General features: G+C 42.4%; 1 protein-coding gene across 2 annotated transcripts in view; it reads right to left on the minus strand.

Annotated features, from left to right (window-relative positions):
* Window positions 1-886: 886 nt before the first annotated feature.
* The window catches only part of pskh1 (protein serine kinase H1), a 77001-nt gene continuing 57308 nt past the window's right edge, over window positions 887-20579 (minus strand). Inside the window, exon 3 of one of the 2 annotated variants that reach the window (XM_070897933.1) lies at window positions 887-8067. In XM_070897933.1, the coding sequence (XP_070754034.1) occupies window positions 7750-8067 (318 nt within the window). In that variant the 3' untranslated portion in view covers window positions 887-7749. The remainder of the gene's footprint in view (window positions 8068-20579) is intronic. The other variant, XM_070897934.1, reaches the window with a different exon arrangement.

Below are 20579 nucleotides of genomic sequence, written 5' to 3' on the forward strand. Positions count from 1 at the left end.
TTGTTGCATGCAGTGCGTCACTAGGATTTCAGTAAAGCATACTTTATGTGGACATGGAATTTTAATTCCACATCCACGTACACATAATCGATTGTTCTTCCAAATGTGGTTGGGTCTGGAGAATGCACTTTGAGCTTTATAATAGTAGGAAGTACTGATGTTGGAAGTTCAGCTGACGAATTAAGTGTACTGCACATTAAAGCATATTGGCTCAAGTGTAATTTTTCCGACAATGCACTAATTACAATATGCTAAATAAGCCATATGACAACACTGACTGCATTACTGTCCCTTTCAGTATGAAGAATTTAAAAAAAACTTAAACAAAAGGCACCAATACCAACACGGCTTGACTATATTGGTACTAGATTCTTGGCTATCACAATTGAACGTGAAAAAAATCATATTCAATATAAAATAATTGTGAAAAATAAATTATTTTTATGAACAGATCCAGTTATGGATATTTTTGGCAAATAAAATAATGGTTCTGTGCAATTGACTTACGTTTTTAATTCTCAATACACAGGAGCTTGTTCTGAAGTTTATCACTTAAATTAGCAAATGTTGGAACTTACTGTTGGAAAAAAAACTGATACACATGTTGCCTACGATATTTTGGTTTTTAAACCATATTTTGGAGTAGAAAAGCAAGTAGGTGAATTTATTAACCAGTTTAAAAACTAAAAAGGCAAAAGATGTGAAATTTGATTCTGTATAAATTAATAATTCAAATAAAAACTCAAAACGGGATCAGCAATTAATAAAGGATGTAAAACAAATTAATTCATTCTAATCCACGAAGCATTCGACTTGACATATCTTGGATTTTTTTAAAAAAAGGGAAATTTAAGGGAGGAAACAAAGCAATTGGAAAAATTCCACAACTTTGAATTCCTACACAACATTCATTACTTCTGAAATGATCTTGTGAACAGATAAATTATCCAAAAAGTTCAGACAGAGAAAAGATTCTGAATCAAAAATAATCAATGCAACATATTTCAAATCTGGAGCAACAAAACATCTCCAGAAAAACAAAAACAGTAACAATTACAGGGCCAGTTTCTTCAGTGGTACAATAAACCCAATGTCCCTTTGCAATATGGTACATGCATTTTATTAAGTGGCAATTTCTTTGTATTATTGGCTCTTAATTCACAGCACTTACATAGCATATATTTACATTAGGTGCAATTAATTAGACTTGGATAAAATTGAATTTCCTTTTACATATAATACATAAAATGAACATTTTCATGAGACAAATCACCAGGAATTCTTGTGCAGTCAACCTAGAAATCCAAAAACCAACCACTATTGTGAACTGTAGCAATAGTGAAATAATCCTGGTCTTGTGGTTTTGGTCTATATTCAAGCATATAATGAAGGAGAAGGATGTTTGGACTTGATGTACATCTCTACTCATAATTTTCAGACATAATTTGCTTAAACTCAGAAACTAAATGTGTGAAGGGGCCAGTTACTGAAAAGATAACGGCTGTGGCAGAAACTAGTGACCTCTTTCCTTTCATTAAAAACACAGAGTACAATTTCAGCTGATGGGACAGAATAACGCCTGTCCCAAACCATTTGGTGATAGCACAATGGGCCCAAATTTCCCCAACCCCTTTTTCCGGCGCACTCACCCGAGATGCGCCGACTTTGTGCACTCAAAACGGCGCCAAAAATCTAACTCACGATTCTGGCCGCTCTGCTCTGTGTCCCGGGTCCTGGCGCGGTGTATATAGTGGTGTGGGGGGCAGAGCTACAGCCCTGCGCCGAAAACAGTGCCGGCTGCTATCCGCATGCGCAGTAGCTCCTCGTCCTCCCAGCATGTCCTGCAGGCTATGAGCGGATCTGATGCTCGCCGCCCCTATCCCTGGCCAAATGGTTTCCTGCACCAGTCCGCGAGCTATTGAACAGATGGAAACCTGCTGTGCTAACTTGTTTCTGGCAAAAATATGGGGAAGTTGTTTCTATTTTACACATCTTTTGGGAGTATCTCGGCATACAGCCTTTGGAGCCAATTACTTAGAGAATGGAAACATCGCTCAGCTTAATTTGTTTTAGGGAGATCCCTGTACAGGTTAAAAAAAATGATTGTGAAGGAGACCTGTAAAAATGTGCAAAGTAATGAGTGACATGAAAAAAGCCCTGTACAAGCAAGTAGCTGCTTGTGTTGTTTAAACTATGTTTGCAGAATTCCTTTATTTTCTTTTAACCTTGTAGAACTTTGCAAGTCTTGGTGCTTTAGGTGTAGATCTTCTCCGCTTCCATCTATCTTTTTTTTTAAATTTGTTATTGAATGCTTTTTGTGCTTTGTTTAGTGCTTAGTAAATCTTGGTGCTTTAGAACGTACTAACCTGCGCTGATTTCTTAACTTTCCGCAAGGGTTTTCTGTGCGGCCATAAGTGGCCACATACACTGGCCTAAGTTAGTTTGCAGCAACTATTAGCTGTCCAAACTGGCTTAAATGGCTAAAACGGCGGGTAATGTCCCATTTTGAAAAAAAAAGAGACAAAAAAAATCCTAACTAACTCATTTACGTTGGCGCAAATTAAATGTGCAGAATGGGGATTTTTAAGATACTCCAGAAAAATCAAGTTGCTCCAAAAAAAACGGAGCAACTCCTGGGCAAATTTGGGCCCATAGAAGAGGAAAATAATGACAAACTGACAAGATCAAAACAGAATATAAATTATCCAAAGTTAATATATTGCACTCAATACACATCGGATGGCACAAGGCAGCCAATTATTTGAAACAGTGTGCATTTTGAGGATTGCCTGTTAAAATGTGTTAAGTTTGCACTACATCCCATGGTTTTTTGCACTACATTTTTGTTTCTGCCCACAAAGTCTCAAAATAACATTACTTTTACACTGGTTAAAACTTGGATCGCGACATATTTCAACAGTAACAATGAAATACCAAAATTATTTACCCAAATACTAAGTGACAAGATAGAGAAATCAGTTATATGTTAATCTTTGCCCTACTTAACAGAGCTCAGTATAGGCAGAATAATATAATGAATACAGCAAGTTATGTTTTCAATTATTCAATATAGTACGGTAATTGCATTGATCGACTTCGGATGGATGCACCTGTGTCAGTTGCCATCAGAGACAGCTTCACTTCAACATCAATATAAGAACACAAGAAATAGGAGCTGGCGCAGGCCATTTAGCCCCTCGAGCCTGCTCTGCCATTCAATATCATGGCTGATCTGATCTTGGCCTCAACTCCACTTTCCTGACCGCTCCCCATAACCCTCAACTCCCTTGTAGTTCAAAAATCTGTCTATCTCCACCTTAAATAAATTCAATGAACCAGCCTCCACAGCTCCCTAAGGTAGAGAATTCCACAGATTTACAGCCCTCAGAGAAGAAATTCCTCCTCATCTCCGTTTTAAATGGGCGACCCCTTATTCTGAAACTATGCCCTCTAGTTCTAGATTCCCCCACGAGGGGAAACATCCTCTCTGCATCAATCATTTCAAGCCCCCTCAGAATCTTGAATGTTTCAATAAGATCACCTCTCATTCTTCTAAACTCCAATGAGTATAGGCCCAACTTGCTCAACCTTTCTTCATAAGACAACCCCTTCATCTCAGGAATCAACCTAGTGAACCTTCTCTAAACTGCCTCCAATGCAAGATTAAATAAGGAGACCAAAACTGTACGCAGTACTCCAGGTGTGGCCTCACCAATACCCTGTACAGTTGTAGCAAGACTTCCCTACTTTTATATTCCATCATCTTTACAATATCGTATGAAGTGACACGTTTGCCCCCAATTTACTGGTGTTTAGGCTACACTGGGATAGAAGTTGTCTGTAAAATGCACTCTGTCCGATTCAGACCTGCAAGACCTTAGTGTGGACGGTTTGCTAAGTGTCAGGAAAAGGAGCAGAAATCAAGACTGTTGAAAATTTTACAACATTGCTGAGTATAGTAAGAAGCTGGAACTTTTTTTTAATGGCATCTACACCCAACAATTCTACAAGTACCCAGGCTTTATGTTCATTAACAAGATTTCTAACTGACTAGAAATTCCTAACAATGTTTGGTCTCTAAAGAATAACAGGTTTCCATAGTAAAGAGAAATCACGCAAATAACTGTTTTCATTATAGAAACATTAAAACACGAACCACTGACACAGGTGGGAGCTCTGAATTACTTTTGCATATCCACACTGGTCCACCAAACCCACCTTAATTAAAAAGTATCTTCATTGCCTTGCTCCTGCCAATTAAATTACATTTGTCACACACACAGTTGGAGAGAGTTTTAAATGATTATTACATTTGGAAAAACAATTAGGAAGGTGCTAGTTTCAGTAAGTACATACCATGATGTAGCGATTACTGGTGGCAGATTACTCAGGTATAACGTTTCTTGAGGTCGCAGAGTACTGTTTTCATTTATGTGGCTACTGATGGGTATTATAAATTGAGGTCCCAGTGAGTACATACCTTGTCTTAACTAGCTCAACACATATAACACACAATATCTTCTAATAAGAGCAATCAATTCCCCTCTCACAAAAGACTGTTCCTAGTTTATGGCAATTATTGCAGATTTATAAAAATAAATGTTTTTTTTAAATACATTTAAGAGGATTAATGCCACTTTGAACATTTAATATTGACATAACTATACTGCACACTAAAAAAATCTAGACAATAAGCAAAAAGGCACAAACAAAAAATGTGAACAGGCTATTAAACTAAGCACAAATACATCAGAACATATATAGGATCCCATGTTACAAATATACTTCTAAAGGGACTAAAGGTATTTATCCAGCTTCAACTACCAGTGCCATTTGGGAGTGGGGGGGGGGGGGGGGGGGGTTGACTGCAGGCAAAATGTTCCTTCACTGGCGACAAATGGATGAAATTGCATCTTAAGTTGTACTGTTTTGACGTTGAAAAACAATGGCTTTTTCTTTAAATATTTTTTAATCGTATTAACATATCAAACATTTTCAACAATTTGCATTTAGAAAATGTCTTTAATGTGGAAAAACATCCCATGGTGCTCCACAGAGAAGTAATCAGAAAAGAGACATTAAACTAAAAGCTTGGTCAAAGAGATGGGTTTTAAGGAAAATCAAATCATAGAAATTTACAGCATAGAAGGAGGCCATTCAGCCAATTCTGCGCCTGTGCTGGCTCTTTGAAAGCTATCCAATTAGTCCTACAGCCCTGCTCTTACCCCATAGCCCTTCTCAAGTATATATCCAACTTCCTTTTGAAAGTTACTATTGAATCTGCTGCCACCACCCTTTCAGGTAATGCATTCCTGATCTTAAAAACACACTTCAAAAATAAAATTGTCATTCCCATCCTTAAAAAAGGAGAGGGAGGCAGAAGTGGAAGGGATTTCCAAAGTGTGGGACATAGACAACTGAAGGCATGGCTGCCAATGGTGGGGTGAAAGAGGGGATATGCACAAAATGCCAGAGTCAGAGGAATTTGGAGTTCAGGATAGGGTGAAGGAGGTTTGTAGGGGTGGAGGAGATTACAGAGCTAGAGAAGGACAAGGCCAAGAAGGAATGTAAATGTGAGGATGATAGTTTTACATTGGTGGCGTTAGGGGACCAGTAGCCAATGTGGGTCAGCAAGGACAGGGGTGAAAAGTGAGTGGGATCCAGTGCAGGAATGCTAAAATAAATACAAATCTGCATAAAAGCACTACTTACTGCCCTGTGTCTGAGGCAAGTGTCTCACCAACATATGGCATAGTGCAAACTAATACACAACAATTACAGGACAAATAACCTCCCTTCAAAACAACTTTGTATTCAGGATGGACACTGGTCTGCACCTGCAGCTCCATCACATGTTGGCGTTAATACCATTGGGGAGATAAGGACTATCCTAGCTGGAGAGTGACAAATTTAAGAGCGAGTCACTCTGGACTGATGTTGTACACATACTACAAGTTGACTCAAGAGCAGCTGAGGTCTGGCAACAAGTCACTTGCTTACCCACCAACCCAGCCTGGAAATCATGGGGCCAAGTTTCGACCGGAGTTGCTCCTGTTTTTTTTGGAGCAACTGGTTTAGAATGGAGTATCTTAGAAATTGCAATTCTCGGCATTTAGTTTGCTCCAGTTCTAGTCAGTTAGAACAGTTTCAGTTTGGAACAGATTTTTTTTCCAAAAAGAGGAGTGTCCGGCTATTTACGCCCGTTTTGTGCGTGTGTGTTGAGAGAGCCAGCTGAACAGGGGAGGAAGCTGGAGCCAGAGCAGGAGCTGGACGAGGAAGGTGCAGCCTGAAACTCGCCGCCCCAGTGAGCCCATTCGGCCAGAGCTACGGGCGGCTTGCTTCGGGCCCCTCTAACACAGTTTCGGGCGCCTGGAGCTACTGCACATGCGCGCCCACTGTAGCGCGCCTGTGCAGAGGCCCCGGCACTGATTTCAGCGCAGGGACCTGGCTCCGCCCCTCACAGCTCGTGCTGCGCCACGCCAAACTCCAAAGGACCTGCAGGGAGCGGGAGAATCCGCAGGTATTTTTTAGGCGCACTTTCAGGCGCGAAAAACAGAAATGAAAATGGGGCTGAAAGAAGCTATGGGTTTGTTCATATTGAGGTTATTGCTCACATACTTTTGGTACAATAGCATCCCACCATATCATTCACACCTGGCTTATGATTCCATCATTAATAGAGCAGGTCAATCAATATCTCTTCTTCCAGCACAAACCCTCCTTTCCCACCATGGATGCCATGAAATTAAATTGGCCAAATTTGGAAATAGACTAATTCTGCTTTTATTTCTTGCTGATTTTGGCACACTTAGAGGACATGACCACTAACTAATTTCATCATCATTTAATTGGCTGTGCACATCTAGATCAACAAAGGAAATATTGGTGAAATGCACAGTTAGTTCATACAGTGGTTATGATTTTTTAATTTCTAAGCTATAGTGGCTCATTGAACAATTTATATATGTTACACAAAATATATTCAGCCCTAAAAAACCTGAAAGGACACTCAGGCTTTTCAATGTTGACTGCAAAAGAAAGATGTGCAGCTGTAAGAAAGAGTTTAAAAAAAAAACAATTGTGTAAAATGCTGCCTTTGTATCTATTCCCGGTGCACTAATTCAGACCCAAAACATTTCAGCGGCAGATTAAGTATCCATTATGCACATTTGTTGAGTCAGAAACTTTCATTTATGCCTTGGATGAATGCAACTGCAGTAAAGGTTTTTTCTTTGCCAACTTTACCAGATGAAGGTTTTGAACAATAATGTACATCGAGAAGACAGCAACATAATTGCCAACACAAGCTTATAAAACTGGAGTTAACCGGAAGTTATGAAATGTAACCAGAACATTGAGGTTCAACATTTCTAGCCCTTTTCAGACCAATTTCAAATATGCCAATCTAAGTTTACTCCTGTAAATGGCCCCATTATGTACAGTAGTCATTTAATTATTTACATTTAGCTAATTTAATTGGAAAAGTCTCATTGGCTCAATATTTTCCACCATAATTTTGAACATTGGTCCGCATTTAAACTTGTTTTTTTAAGGGTTAGCAGTGAAATTTGTGGTATCATTTGGAAAGGAGATCAAATGGATCTTTTTAAATTGGCAGAAAGTGGTTTGTGTAAACTCTCCACGTTACCAGTTCACTGAATCCACAATGGTCAACATGCTGCAGAGAGTTACATGAATAGAAAGTGCAAGTAGAAGGCAACATTGTGTCAAAATGCTCCCAGTCTCTTTTCAGCCCACGTACTGCTGTTGGTACCGTAAATTAAGCTCCCGCAGTTCCCGTTCTCGTACTCTCCGTGACTTGTTGGACTTCGTGGACCTACTGGATCTCGTGGACTGGGCTGACTTGGTGCTTTGGCATCGAGATGAAGCTCTCTTCAAAAGGTTCTGAGAGATAGAGCGATGCAGGTTCTTCATAGAGGAGGAGGCTGCCATGCTTACTATCCAAGGGTGTTTCAAGGCTTGGCCCACAGTCAGCCTCTCATTGGGATCCACAGTAAGCAGTCGGTCTATAAAATCCTTGGCTAGGTTTGAAACACTGGGCCATGGCTAAAAACAGAATGAATAAAAACACCAGATCATTACAATTGCAGCATAAAATTTGAGATCATCCACTTCGCAATATACCAAAGTCTGATAAATCACTAAAATTACATTAGCATTTTTATGAAATGATTAAAGAAATAGACCAATATGAGAGGAGCGCGCCGGGGTGAGGGGGTACGGGGTGAGAGGAGCGCGCCGGGGTGAGGGGGTACGGGATGAGAGGAGCGCGCCGGGGTGAGGGGGTACGGGGTGAGAGGAGCGCGCCGGGGTGAGGGGGTACGGGGTGAGAGGAGCGCGCCGGGGTGAGGGGTGAGAGGAGCGTGCCGGGGTACGGGGTGAGAGAGGAGCGTGCCGGGGTACGGGGTGAGAGAGGAGCGTGCCGGGGTACGGGGTGAGAGAGGAGCGTGCCGGGGTACGGGGGTATGGGGCGAGAGGAGCGTGCCAGATTGGGAGGTGGAGGTGGGAGAAGAGTGCTGGGAAGAACGAGGAGAGGCAAACCCAAGGTTTATGCAGTTAGTCGTGAAGTTTGATGAATCCACAATAAAGCATAGTTTTATTACTTAGATGACAAATGTTCATAAATGGGCAAACAGCAGAACATGAAATTATACATGCACATGGGACCAAAAACTCCTGTCCAAAAATATATTTTTCTCAAGGCAATGAACTATATCTTTTTCAAGGATCAAAATGCATCCTGGTTTACATTTTGTAGTTCAGTCCTTGTGTAGGTCAGAATATTTAAATTTTCTCCTCAAGACCAAATGCCTTGTTGCACCCATTATTCATTCTAATTAAAGACAAATATTTTCTCTATATATATAGCCAGTGCCACTGCTTTATAATGAGTTTGTATGCAATATTCTATTATTACAAAGTTTTAGTAGTGTTTTCAAGACCTCATTCCATGAGTGTGTAAATTTATGATTAGGGACATTGGCTTAAATTCCTATTTTACTACATGGGATTCCAAGGATTTTACTGCTATTTTGGGCATCACATTTGACAATATAAGTCAATTATTATAGAAACTGCAAAATAGTGCCCTTGTCTAGAATACTTAGTTTTTGTAAACTTGCGTTACAGAATTTTGGTGTAAAGTTTTACTTGTGGCAGTACTGCACCCATAGTACTTTACAAGCCTTTCTATTAAATATTTTAATTATAGCACAGCAAAACAAATCACAAACTACAATGTCAGGAATTCACAAAAGCAAAACAGTTTGGTAAATCACTGAATGGTTCATTACAGTCTGAAACAGTATTTATACCAAACCATTTACCTACATGTCTATACAAGCCTAGTGGCCTACATAGCAGTTAGTACTAATTTTTTGCCTGAAAAACAGATGATGATACGAGGCGCTATGCGAATACATGAATTCATTTTACAGAAGTAACTCTGAAAAAACAATGGGACTTTTCTACCTTCTCCCATTCCAAATAGTGCAGTGACAAAATACACAGACAGAGCAATTCTCTCTGTCAGAGTGAATTAGGACACGATGAGTGTACAATTTTACTTGCAACGTCGGGGGAATGTAGTTCCGACAGCAGCCAACTCAATGGCAATAAAGCAGAGTCTTTTAGCCACTCTCTGGAGCAGTGTACATCGCAGGGCAATGAGAATCATATATCCTGCACATCTTGTTTTCAATTTTTAAGTCACTTATTGCTATCCCCCTACCCTATCCCACTTGTTCCTGCGGCTAGGACATTCTGGGCTTTGCACCCCTCAATAGCCACTATCAATATCTCAAGTCTATCAGCCCAGCAATTGCCAGTAAGCAAATCTCACATCGCTTCCCCAACAAGCCGTTTACCATAGCTCCATAAGTACCATAAAACTCACTAACCCAGAGATTTGCAGTTACATGGGGCCCAAGTTTCCACAAGAAAAAAAACGGGCGCCCCTCCGAGCTGGGCGCCCGTTTTTCGCGCCTAAAAAAATCCTCGGTATTCTCCACCGACTTTCAGGTGCTGTGGCACTCGGCGCAGCCGGCACGAGCTGTGGGGGGGGGCGGAGCCAGGTCCTTGCGCTGAAAACAGTGCCGGGACCTCTGCACATGCGCGCTACAGTCGGCACGCAAGTGCAGTAGCTCCAGGCGCCGAACTGTGTGGGAGGGGCCCGAAGCACGCAGCCCCTAGCCCTGGCCCAATGGCCTCACTGGGGCTGCGTGAATGAGGCTCCTCCCACGGCCAGCTCCTGCACCCCGCCCAACCAGACCCGACACTCGTCGTCCCCCCCCCGACCCGCCACCCGCTTCCCCCCCCCCTCCCGACCCGACACCCGCTCTCTTCCCCCCCCCCCCCCCACCGAGACCAGCTCTTTCCCCCCCCCCCCCACCGAGACCAGCTCTCTCCTCCCCCCCCCCCCACCGAGACCAGCTCTCTCCTCCCCCGCCCCCCCGCCCCCCACCGAGACCAGCTCTCTCCTCCCCCGCCCCCCCGCCCCCCCCCCACACCACCCACCACCCACCACCCACCACCCACCACCCACCACCCACCACCCACCACCCACCCTCCCTCCCCCTCCCCTTCCCCCTCCCCCTAATTTGTAACCTACGCCTGATTTTTTAATGTGTAGAACAGGTTTTTTCAGTTCTACAAAAATCTTCACTGGCGCCATTCTACTTTAGTTTGGAGTACATTTTCACTGTGGAAACTTTCAAATCAGGCGTCAGTGGCCGGACACGCCCCCTTTTGAAGAAAAAATTCTGTTCTAAACTAGAACTGTTCTACCTGACTAGAACTGCAGAAAAAAAAATGTGGAGAATTGCGATTTCTAAAATAGTCCGTTCTCCACCAGTTGCTCCTAAAAATCAGGCGCGAATCATGTGGAAACTTGGGGCCCATGGTGATAAGTCTACTTAATTGTTTTACTGTCCCTATTCCATTTCTAAAGCTAGCAGCAATGGGGCACATCTTGATTCCTTAAATATTTATACTGTAATTTACTTATCAAATGTATAGTTTACCAACAGGGCTAATACCAGAAAGGTTCTGGTCCAAAATGTTGGTGCCCTGTGACTACTGTGAGTTTCTTTTCAAAATTCACCAATGCAGTTAGAGAGTGAATGCCATTGCCTGGGTTTCAAATTGCACAGCTGTCTGGTGGAAGTCCAAGTCTTTGTAACAAGAGCCACTAGGTCAATTATAAAGCTTTAGGCCAACTATTCAACGTTAATTCCCCCTGCAAGACAAGAAAATAATCTGCACAGCCTGCTAGTATAGTATCAGAACACAGTCCAGGATTTCAAGCAATGGTGCAGAAAACACAGTGCTGATCGATGTAGGAAATAGCCTGCCTTTTCTGCCATCCAGGGGATATATTCTGAAATGCATATGCAATACTTAATCATTTGACAGTGAACATGTTGGATTCTCCAAGATGATGAATTAATGAGGTAAAACACATTTTCCATTCCACACCTCATTTCCTCCAGTTCTGCACACTCAGCAGATGCCAATTTTCTGTTGAAGAATGCAGACACTGGTCTTATCAAGGTAAAATACACTCAGCTTTGCATGATTCGTTGATTGCTGGGGTCAAAACTTTAGTAACATTGAGCCAAAAAAAAACTACAAAAATTCACTTCTAACAAATTTGCCAGTGTTCATCTATTACTCACTCCAAACATAACCAATAAGCATTTGGCTGCAAAAAATTTTAATACTTTTAACTGATCCAAATATTTGAACTTTTCTTTTGCACCAAGCTGGCGTGACTATAATGAGACAAACAAAAAGTTCATAATTGTTGCAAAAATGTTTTTGGAGGGAATAGTTCCAAAACTTAAAGCAACAGCAAAGTGTAACGACAAAATGTATTAGACCATAACTGGGGGTCTCTCTCAGGAGACATTAGAACGCTCCAATGGTATCACTGCATATTTTTATTAATTGCACACTAATTACATATATTGCATTTTATTTTTACCTTCGCCATACTAAACATGAGGCTTCTTTAGCCTCACTACAGTTCAAATCTTGCCAATAGCAATATGATTAGAAAACTGAACACAGACACCCTATTGCAGGATTGATTAAATTATTACCCAAAATCTAAAGAGAGAGACAAAGTTAACACATGCTACTTTCATTGACTTTTGGTGTGCATGCTTGAAATTTTAATTTCAATTCAATATTCAAAACTTTCAAAAAGCTTAAATGTCAGATAGCTTGTTATAGCTCTCTGCTGTAGCTTTTTACAGCTGGAGATAGTTGAAACAAATCTACAATTGTACAGCAAATCTAAGGGAAGGTCAAAACTAACAGTAACCATCCTCTGCACTGGATTGATTCAGCAAAAATGCAGTGCTGATCGTGAAGGATAGGGACAAAAATAACCCTATTAATAGGGTCTTATTCTATATTCTAAACCATCTACAAAAACTGAAAAGTTTAAATGTTTGCATGGATGTCCCCATTTCCGGAGAAACAATTATTCAAAAAAAATCAACAGTACATGGTTTTGTAAAATCTGTTGCAGTACAATTTCTGTAATGAGCATAATGTGGTTTTATCATATTTAAATATAAGAATGTTTATAATAAGGTGTCATAGGTTCAAGTTATCTGGAGGATAGGCAAATAAACCATATGTTACGTAGACAGTACAAGTACTATACTATGTCATTATTCTTCATTAAATTTAACGGTCCCATCAATTCATTACAAAAAGTATGCAGCTCAAAGGAAAAAAGTAAATTGCATTGCTGTAGGATTTGTTGAACAGGTTGCTGTTACTAGATCAGTTACATTAATATATCAACTTTGGATCACCATAAATACATAACTTTTAAGGTTTTACATACCCTTTGTAAAAGGGTTTACACTTCCTCTAATAAAAGTATTTATTTTTGTACATTATACTGTATCTGCAAAAGGCACCATAAGCTATAAAATAAACATTTAGTTATAAGGCATTGCTAAACCTCATTATTTCAATATTAGCCATCAAAACTTTGCCCATTGTTTTGTGCAATATTTATATTATCAAACTCAATATTAGGTGCCAAGATAAGGAATTCAGTAATATCTGTGTTCTCACTTTTGCCAAATATTTGAGAGAATGGGAAACTGAGCAGTTTTGGTTTTCGGCACTAGCCAGGTGGACTAGAGGCTTTTCTGGTCTGCCCCGCCTCAGGCCAACGCCAACCTCGCCCCTGCCGCCAACCTTGCCCCGTATCGGGCCGCTCCCACCCTCGCCGCCGCCAATCTCGCCCCCGCCTTGGGCTGCCACTGCCAACCTCGCCCCCGCCAAGGGCCACTGAACTCGCCCCCGCCTCGGGCCGCCGAACTCACCCGCGCCTCAGGCCGATCGCTCCCCCCACCAACTCGGCCGCCCAACCTCCCCCTCCCCTCCTCTAGCTACCTGGTGTTTCCGGACTCGGGACATCGGAAAGATGTTCTGAAGTCTGGAAGTACATGAACCTGGGTTCGGGCGTTTCCAGATTCAGGACATCATAAAAACATTCCGGAAATACACAGAATCCAGAGCGACCTCTGTTCCGAGGCTTCCGGATTCTCGACGCTGTACCTGTATCAAATGTTACTTTGACACTAATCGGAGCCAGTATATTATACAGGTGCAACATCCCGAATCCAGAACTTTGAAAACCGGAATTGTCCGAAAACCGGACATTTTGTGCTTAGCTGATGGGGTCGTCCGGAATTATTGTCCCAAAACCGGGCATTTTTCAGGTGGCCAAAATGGGCACATCGGGGCAAGGAAACTGGTAAAAAGTGCAGCACCGGGGGGGCTGCGGGAATCGGCGGGCGGCAAGCCAAGGATTGGTTTGAATCGGCGAAGTTCGAAATCTGGCAAAACCCAAAATCCAGCATGGATTCGGTCGAGGATTCCGGATTTCAGACTATTGATTTTCTTGTCCAAAATCCAGAAAAACCCAAAAACTGGCATGGACTCATTGCTGAGGATTCTGGATTTCGGACGTTGTATCTGTATTAGGTAGCAATCTATGCAATGGTGGCTTACAGCAGTGATTCTCAAACATTTTGGTTGAAGGACCCCTTTTCAAATCGATTAGTAATCACGGACCCCCTCCCATCTAAATTATAATACTATAGAATATAAAATGAAAGTTATGCATGTAAAGGGTGTTTTAATAATACTTTTAAGAAAACAGGTATTTACTTAGATATCTATCTGAGATGAGCATGCCTGCTTCTCGCCCCAATTCTGGGTACTCCACAGCAACAGATGCCCACTATTAGCCACTTGGTGTTGGTCAATTTTTAAAGCGATCAGCAGGCTGGCCAAGGTAAGTGGGAGCACGAGCAGCCCTGCACATGCTGGGATGTTGCTGGAAGCATGACTCACCGCCATACTGTCCCATTGGCATGTTCTGTAATCGCTGCACTGTGGGATTGTACAGGTTTGCATGAACACGTTCGGGCACGTGTTTGAAGGGCCCCGCAGGCGCTCTGAGCACGTGTCGAGAGGATGGCATAGGGTCGCAGCGCAAGAGAGAGGAATCTACTCGACCAGCAGGGAGCGCTCGTTGCAAAGTGAGAGAGCGCTGTGGGCCTCAGTGGAAGCAGGCTCAGCAGTTGAGAATAATTCACAAGAACTGAATCAGTGCCGGTGTTATAAAGAGGAGCAGGCTTAAAATTACCTCTGGCCACGGACCCCCTGGAAAGTCTCTTCGGACCCCAGTTTGAGAAGCGCTGGCTTAGGTACAGCATGCCATTTTAAAAGAAACATGGATTGACTGCAGTGTTTCCACTTTCAAAACTTGGGATGTATAATGCATCGAGGTGCATCACCATGTGGTAAAGGGATGCAGGTTTGAATCTTCTCTACAGAATTCCCAATCTCAACTTTCCTGTATGTGGGAGACACCAGACTCATGAGGGGCCAGGATTGTGGGAAAAAAAATCCCGTGTCAACTCCAGACTGCTCTTGCACATCTTGTGGCAGCAGTGGCATTGAGAATAATCTACAAAGCAAACTACCATGCAATCTCTTAGCTGTTGGAGATGTATGGCCCAGAAGGGGATTCCAAGGGGAGAAAAAGTAGAGGAAGGGGAAAAATATGTCTACAATTTTTCTCAGCAGCATCTCTTATTGCTAATTCAGAGACTGACAGGAGGGCTTTGCCATGATGCTCCACATAGTCTAATAACTCAACCCTCATTGTATAGACTCACATTGAATCAGAGGTTTACAGCACAGAACGGGGCCATTCAGCCCATTGTGTGTGCCGGCCGACAGAGCCATCCAGCCTAATCCCACTTTCCAGCTCTTGGTCCGTAGCCTTGTAGGTTATGGCAAATTCAAGTGCATATCTAAGTACTTTTTAAATGCTGTGAAGGTTTCTGCCTTTACCACCCTTTCAGGCAGTGAGTTCCAGATCCCCACCACCCTCTAGGTGAAAACATTTCTCCTTAAATCCCCTCTAAACCTCCTACCAATTACTTTAAATCTATGCCCCCTGGTTATTGACCCCTCTGCTTGACACACACGAAGAATGGACACTTGGGCATGGCATGGCATGTATACTCCAACATAAACCACCGCCCCCACCCCTAGTAGGAAAGGGTGGTTAAAAGAAAACAAATTGGGAAGCAAAACCTTTTCTTCTCTTCTGATGGCAGCAGCTCCTTTGAATTTCCATTGCTTGCTGCAGCTCTCTCGTACCAAACATGCACACTTCATGTACGAGTCTGAGTGTTGACAGACAAATCCCGTGAGGAGGACTCTATCTATGTCATACATACTATTCAGATTAGCGGATAGCAAACCCAGACTCTCTTTTCTTTCCATCAAGGAGAACCAGGAGCCATCTGTAGCATATCACCATCACTCATCTGAAATCAGCGAACTCAGCACAGGTCAGAGTTTGAACCCGGGAACTAATGAGTCTGGATTGTGCAGTACCTCTCCCTGCATTGTATTTACCCTCTGAACAATCAGGTAAACCTAACACGCACATACAAAAGAATGCTAGGATTACCAAATTATTCTATATCTCGGACATTCAGTTTTATAAATATGCCACACTTGAATTAACTGTGCAAATAGATGTTAACAAATATGATGTGATTGGGATTACGGAGACGTGGCTCCAGGATGAGCAGGGCTGGGAACTCAACATCCAGGGGTATTCAACATTCAGGAAGGATAGAATAAAAGGAAAAGGAGGTGGGGTAGCATTGCTGGTTAAGGAGGAGATTAAGGCAATAGTTAGGAAGGACATTAGCTTGGATGATGTGGAATCTATATGGGTAGAGCTGCAGAACACCAAAGGGCAAAAAACGTTAGTGGGAGTTGTGTACAGACCTCCAAACAGTAGTAGTGATGTTGGGGAGGGCATCAAACAGGAAATTAGGGGTGCGTGCAATAAAGGTGCAGCAGTTATAATGGGTGACTTTAATATGCACATAGATTGGGCTAACCAAACTGGAAGCAATACGGTGGAGGAGGATTTTCTGGAGTGCATAAGGGATGGTTTTTTAGACCAATATGTCGAGGAACCAACTAGGGGGGAGGCCATCTTAGACTGGGTGTTATGTAATGAGAAAGGATTAATTAGCAATCTCGTTGTGCGAGGCCCCTTGGGGAAGAGTGACCATAATATGGTGGAATTCTGCATTAGGATGGAGAATGAAACAGTTAATTCAGAGACCATGGTCCAGAACTTAAAGAAGGCTAACTTTGAAGGTATGAGGCGTGAATTGGCTGAGATGGATTGGCGAATGATACTTAAGGGGTTGACTGTGGATGGGCAATGGCAGACATTTAGAGACCGCATGGATGAACTACAACAATTGTACATTCCTGTCTGGCATAGAAATAAAAAAGGGAAGGTGGCTCAACCGTGGCTATCAAGGGAAATCAGGGATAGTATTAAAGCCAAGGAAGTGGCATACAAATTGGCCAGAAATAGCAGCGAACCTGGGGACTGGGAGAAATTTAGAACTCAGCAGAGGAGGACAAAGGGTTTGATTAGGGCAGGGAAAATGGAGTATGAGAAGAAGCTTGCAGGGAACATTAAGACGGATTGCAAAAGTTTCTATAGATATGTAAAGAGAAAAAGGTTAGTAAAGACAAATGTAGGTCCCCTGCAGTCAGAATCAGGGGAAGTCATAACGGGGAACAAAGAAATGGCGGACCAATTAAACAAGTACTTTGGTTCGGTATTCACGAAGGAGGACACGAACAACCTTCCGGTTATAAAAGGGGTCGGGGGGTCTAGTAAGGAGGAGGAACTGAGGGAAATCCTTATTAGCCGGGAAATTGTGTTGGGGAAATTGATGGGATTGAAGGCCGATAAATCCCCAGGGCCTGATGGACTGCATCCCAGAGTACTTAAGGAGGTGGCCTTGGAAATAGTGGATGCGTTGACAGTCATTTTCCAACATTCCATTGACTCTGGATCAGTTCCTATGGAGTGGAGGGTAGCCAATGTAACCCCACTTTTTAAAAAAGGAGGGAGAGAGAAAACAGGGAATTATAGACCGGTCAGCCTGACATCGGTAGTGGGTAAAATGATGGAATCAATTATTAAGGATGTCATAGCAGTGCATTTGGAAAGAGGTGACATGATAGGTCCAAGTCAGCATGGATTTGTGAAAGGGAAATCATGCTTGACAAATCTTCTGGAATTTTTTGAGGATGTTTCCAGTAGAGTGGACAAGGGAGAACCAGTTGATGTGGTATATTTGGACTTTCAGAAGGCGTTCGACAAGGTCCCACACAAGAGATTGATGTGCAAAGTTAGAGCACATGGGATTGGGGGTAGTGTACTGACATGGATTGAGAACTGGTTGTCAGACAGGAAGCAAAGAGTAGGAGTAAATGGGTACTTTTCAGAATGGCAGGCAGTGACTAGTGGGGTACCGCAAGGTTCTGTGCTGGGGCCCCAGCTGTTTACACTGTACATTAATGATTTAGATGAGGGGATTAAATGTAGTATCTCCAAATTTGCGGATGACACTAAGTTGGGTGGCAGTGTGAGCTGCGAGGAGGATGCTGTGAGGCTGCAGAGCGACTTGGATAGGTTGGGTGAGTGGGCAAATGCATGGCAGATGAAGTATAATGTGGATAAATGTGAGGTTATCCACTTTGGTGGTAAAAACAGAGAGACAGACTATTATCTGAATGGTGACAGATTAGGAAAAGGGGAGGTGCAAAGAGACCTGGGTGTCATGGTACATCAGTCATTGAAGGTTGGCATGCAGGTGCAGCAGGCGGTTAAGAAAGCAAATGGCATGTTGGCCTTCATAGCAAGGGGATTTGAGTACGGGGGCAGGGAGGTGTTGCTACAGTTGTACAGGGCATTGGTGAGGCCACACCTGGAGTATTGTGTACAGTTTTGGTCTCCTAACCTGAGGAAGGACATTCTTGCTATTGAGGGAGTGCAGCGAAGGTTCACCAGACTGATTCCTGGGATGGCGGGACTGACCTATCAAGAAAGACTGGATCAACTGGGCTTGTATTCACTGGAGTTCAGAAGAATGAGAGGGGACCTCATAGAAACATATAAAATTCTGACAGGGTTAGACAGGTTAGATGCAGGAAGAATGTTCCCAATGTTGGGGAAGTCCAGAACCAGGGGTCACAGTCTAAGGATAAGGGGTAAGCCATTTAGGACCGAGATGCGGAGGAACTTCTTCACCCAGAGAGTGGTGAACCTGTGGAATTCTCTACCACAGAAAGTTGTTGAGGCCAATTCACTAAATATATTCAAAAAGGAGTTAGATGAGGTCCTTACTGCTAGGGGGATCAAGGGGTATGGCGAGAAAGCAGGAATGGGGTACTGAAGTTGAATGTTCAGCCATGAACTCATTGAATGGCGGTGCAGGCTAGAAGGGCCGAATGGCCTACTCCTGCACCTATTTTCTATGTTTCTATGTTTCTATGTTTCCATTAACCATGTTTCAGCAGCTATTCTAACTTGGAGGCAGACATTTTTTTAAACCAATAATAAAGTAGTAGCAGTCCACTGAGTGAGAAATTACAAAACAAATTTGTGAAGTCTTTGCTCCTGACAAAACTAAACCAAGGCATAAATGTTGGCTAGGACACTAGGAGACTCCCCGCTCTTGGAAGAGTGCTATAGAATCTTTTACATCCATCTGAACAGGCAGACAGGCCTGAGTTTAATGTCTTATCTGAAAGACAGCACCTGACAGTTCATTGCAGTGTTGAAGGTGTGCTGCACTATCAGCCTAGATTATGTTCACAATTTCCAGAGTGAGACTTTATCTCACAACCTTCTAATTCACCATTGAATTTGTTCAGATCGATGTAGAAGATCCCATGACACTATTCTAAAAAGGAGCAGGAAGGTTCTCCCAGTGTCATGACCAATACTTATGCTTCAACCAAATTAACTGGACATTATCTTTCTGCTGTTTTTGGAAGTTTCTCCATACAAATTGGCTTCTGCGTTTGCTTACAAAACAGTGACTATAGGTAACTGACTGTAAAACACTTTGGGACATCCTAAGGGTGTGAAAGGTGCTATATAAATGCAAGTTCTTTAACATTTTTATCCACCCAAGTCAATATATAGTATTAGTACAGCTGAATACTGCTGCGCTATAAAGATTATATTTATACTTTCAAAATCTGTTATTGTCACAAAGATCTTATTTTCCAGGTAACGGAAACATTACTGTGATAAATCCTAACATATTTTGGGACCGTAGGTTATCAAAACTACGTCTTTCCTGTTCTTGTTTTAAAAAGGAAAGCAGCTGGACATTTTCAGGATTATAAAATAGCTTTTGTCAACTCTGATGCACATTAAAATGATGACACCAAATTGCTGATGTCAAAGGGAAAAGGAGCAATGATTGTATTTAAAAGCAGCATACAAGAACAAAAGTAGAAAAATAAAGATGTTGAAAACACCTGGAGGCACCAATTGATTTGCAACCTGCCACTATGAAATGATAAAATGTTTTAGCTTGCCGAGGTGGCTATTCAATATAACAAGAGTGTTTATGGACAGAACTTGGGAGGTCAGAGTTCATATCCCTCTATTTTTCATGATTTGTTTTCTCCTGTCCCCACTGCCAATTCAGCAATTGTACTGAAATTACAATTCTTTTTACACTTGGTAGCAACAAAAATGCAACAAATGCTGGCCGAAACAGGCAACTGAAGATAGACCATGGGAAGCTGCATGGATGGAAGGCGCTATTGCTAGACAATAGCCTCCTGAAGGGTTAGATGCTCCTAGATATTTACCATTAGATTGTTTGTCACACACATTGCATTGCACAACAAATGAAAGTTACATTTGCAGTGAACAGCATTTAAAAAGCAGGACCTCAAAAGGTAGTAATCTCAGGATTGCTACCAGTGCCATATGTTAGTCAGAGTAGGAATTGCAGGATAGCTACAATGAATACATGGCTTGAGGAGTGGCGCAGGAGGGAGGGATTCAAATTCCTGGAACATTGGAACCGGTTCTGGAGGAGGTGGGACCAATACAAACTAGACAGTCTGCACCTGAGCAGGACTGGAACCAATGTCCGAGG

This window comes from Pristiophorus japonicus, chromosome 13 (genome assembly GCF_044704955.1).
Source record: "Pristiophorus japonicus isolate sPriJap1 chromosome 13, sPriJap1.hap1, whole genome shotgun sequence".
Taxonomy (NCBI): domain Eukaryota; kingdom Metazoa; phylum Chordata; class Chondrichthyes; family Pristiophoridae; genus Pristiophorus; species Pristiophorus japonicus.